This window comes from Dendroctonus ponderosae, unplaced genomic scaffold, assembly GCF_020466585.1.
Source record: "Dendroctonus ponderosae isolate FM_Combo_2020 unplaced genomic scaffold, Dpon_F_20191213v2 Dpon_F_20191213_1, whole genome shotgun sequence".
In the NCBI taxonomy this organism is placed as follows: domain Eukaryota; kingdom Metazoa; phylum Arthropoda; class Insecta; order Coleoptera; family Curculionidae; genus Dendroctonus; species Dendroctonus ponderosae.
This window is the reverse complement of record NW_026017110.1, coordinates 1,568,435-1,571,692: the sequence shown is the minus strand read 5'-3', so window position 1 is coordinate 1,571,692 and position 3,258 is coordinate 1,568,435. Positions and strand designations below refer to the sequence as shown.

The 3,258-nt window shown below is 39.8% G+C and overlaps 2 protein-coding genes across 2 annotated transcripts in view; one reads left to right on the top strand and one right to left on the bottom strand.

Moving 5' to 3' along the window:
- The window catches only part of LOC109538122 (paired box protein Pax-6), a gene marked incomplete in the record, with an annotated part of 85,936 nt that overhangs the window by 57,478 nt on the left and 25,200 nt on the right, over positions 1-3,258 (top strand).
- On the bottom strand, positions 1,649-2,870 carry LOC109538123. Its single transcript, XM_019905210.2, has 4 exons — positions 2,773-2,870; positions 2,319-2,455; positions 2,115-2,265; positions 1,649-2,055 (listed from the first exon to the last, which is right to left on the bottom strand). Exons 1-4 carry the CDS (start codon positions 2,842-2,844, stop codon positions 1,720-1,722), a joined length of 696 nt encoding a protein of 231 aa, XP_019760769.1. The 5' UTR covers positions 2,845-2,870; the 3' UTR covers positions 1,649-1,719.

Sequence of the window (3,258 nt, the reverse complement as noted above, 5' to 3'; positions counted from 1 at the left end):
TCTCCAAGCGGCAGATTGCAAATGATTCCCCGTGTTGTGTTTTATTTTCTGTTTTAATCGTTCTTTATGGCGGTGTTTTGTCGAGTAGTTGAATTTTTTTAGTTTTTTCATTTGGATATTTTTCTTGCCAGCAGCTTTCTTCAATACTTTTGATAGATTCATCTGCGGTTTTCTCCAAGCGGCAGATTGCAAATGATTCCCCTTGTTGTGTTTTATTTTCTGTTCGTAGTAGTTCGATTTTCGTAGTTTCTTCCTTTTGATATTTTTTTCCCCGCAACTTTCTCCAATGCTTTTGTTAGATTTATCTGCGGTTTTTTGCAAGCTCCAGTTTGCAAACGATTCTCATTCTTGTGTCTTATTTTCTGTTTTAATCGCTGTTTGTGGATGTGTTTTTTTGCATGACTGTCCTCTCCTTTGCCAGAAGCATCTTTGATTGATGGAAATTTCTACTCGTTATTCAWAAGTTACTGGTTCTAGTAAGTARTTTTTGTTGAATYAATTTTAACTGCATTTACAGCTTCTTTGTTTCTTCTTGTCTCCAATTTTCATATYGCAATTAGTTCGTTTCCCCTTTAGATCTTATCCAGGATTCTGGGCACTTGTTCCGATCTGCATAAAAGTTGCGTAATTTTTTCTTCTTTCATTTCTCTATTCATGTTTTTCCTTCASAAAAACATGATAATTKAACCTATTTTSTCSCTTCAAAAAGTGAAMATTTTTCCAAATGCAGGGGCCAAAAAAGTTAAAAATTACAATATTTTTCGCATTTATACTTAGTTTTCAAGTGAATTAAAATTAAATCCCTCGTAAACTGTTCGAATATGCAAATTTAATTAAAAWAMAATAYAATTTTTTCTATTTTACATCGCTTTTATTCAATATTCTAGCTGGTTTCCGTTAACTCCTTTGCTYGCGGTTTWAAAAAATATCCWCTAAAATMTCRTTTGAATGGTCTTCATTAATTATCTAAAATAAAAAACTRAATAAACTAAATATTTGAAGAATTSTACCTACCTATTGCCTSATTTTTTTGAATATCTACAGTTTGTCCCAACTTATTTGGCAGTGACGTCATATTGAAATTTGCTCGTCAGCGACGAGTTCAAAAGTTTTCATATTTCATAKTTTCATTTCATATTGTGCGTTTGCCARCTTGAGCGTAAAACCCCCACGTTCACGTTTAACGAGAGCAATCGACAACATGGGATTTAAATGATTTGAAGTTGCAAACGTGATGTTAAATTTGTGGAATGTTAACGATTAATTGGGAAAATAATTCCCTTTTTTAGTTTCGTTATTAATTTACTMCAAATGGAGCAACTGTGGGCATTAAAGTGCGTCAAATTATGGGGAATTTTTTMKATTTTCCTCMAAATTTGACCTGCAACCGATTYTTWACTACATWCATACAGCTTCTTTGTCTTTTTWGTTTCCAATTAATCCAAGCAAKCGAAAAAGGACGACAATTATTGCGTCACTKCCAAAACTCTTGGGACAGACTATACATATGTATGAGTGGAATAAYCATTCAGAATCTKYGGTAAAACCGACATYTTYCACTCTGTTCAATTCTCATTCCGCTGCATCTGGAGGCTTTTGTTTCCACTTGCGCTGAACCAGCAGGGGGCGTTATAAACAAACAGAAAACGACAATAAATAATTTATATATAAACTGGATGCAAATAAACATAACTACTAAAAAGTCAACTCATCTCCCTACTATTGGAAACTTTGGACGAAGCTGGAGCTGTAGGGAGTGTTAACAATCGAAGTGTATGCTGATGAAACAACCGGAAGAGCGGCCCCTGAAGCCACCCCCTGATAGTCAACTATTTGGGCAAACCGAGGAACTTCTTGGATTTTCGCAAAAGCTGGCACAGCCTGAACGGGGACCAGCCGGGGCTGTTGGGGCTGCGCCACCAGCTTGGCGGACGCTCCTTGGATTGGGGCGTAGAAGAAACTGTCCGCTTGTGGCACCACCACGTATAATCCAGCCGGATTGGCTGGCGCTTCTTGCAGCTTCTGGCTCACTGGGGCCACTCGGAAGTTTTCAGCCTGGAATATGGAACCTTCCGGAATCAACTCCCTTTCTGCATGGGCACCAAACTTCATACCTGCTGTTCCAGAGTGGTGGTTTCAATGGTTTCAGTGGTGGTGGTGGGGGCTGCTTCAGTGGTGGTCGCTTCTTCAGCGGGCGGTCCGTATTCCTGAGTAGGAGGCCCGTAGGAGGCTGCAGGCGTAGGAGGCAGCTGCTGCTGCTGCGATCTGCAATCCCAAGTTTACTCTCGATTGTCTCGATTTTGGTGATCAAGTCTCACTTTAAAGGCAGGCTGAAAGCTGGGCCTGCTGGACGGAACCCTCTGGGCTGATAAGGTGGCTGGGCTTGAACACGGCCATTTCTTTGGGGCTCCGCCGAAGATAGAGCGACAATCACCAAGAGCACTGCGATGGAGCACTGGAAGAACATATTGGCGTGAATGATGGTTGTTTAAGTGGATCCATTTGGAGTGATGTTATGTGAGCGGATATTAAAGGGTACAGTGGACAGAAACATTCGCGCACAATTCAATGAAAGCCTTTGCAAATAAATGCAATGAAAGACAATGATGAAAAGCTAAAAAAGCAAATGAACGTACGTCAACTAGATCATACACAGCCCATTTATCAGCGTCGGCTGACGCATGTTTTTCCGACATTGTTCCGAAATAGTTTCTGGCGTGTCGCACCGAATTATTTAAGCCTCTATTGGAAAAAGGTTCTTTGCGTACGTACCTTCATTTTTTTCGTTTTCGGTCTCGGGCTTTGTGGGTCTTTGCCGATATCGAACCAACGACTGATAACCATCGGCCGGTATCTGGCCGTATTTATATCTAACAGTTTGACATGAACGGACGTGATTCGGTTTAAATCGGCTTAATTAGCGTGTTAACTTGTTGATGAGGCTCGAACCTTGTTTAGATTGGGCGGAGGACTTGCGTGATTTTCATTTTTACCAAGCCTAAATGCATTGAGGAGGCTGGAAAATCTCCTTGTAAATACTGTTATTTCTGCGTTTTAGTTTGTTAAACTGTTAAACTAAAAAAGTTAAACTGATTGTGCAAGTTCTGGACTTGTTTTGGTATCATGATAGAGGCATTTGGGGGCGCGTGTAAGTGTTACTGCAACAGAGAGATAAAAAAGTGAGGAAGGATTTTTATTTAAAAACTCATCATTTTTCGAATACTTTTTGAAGTGATAACTTTTTATGGGAGGGTGAAC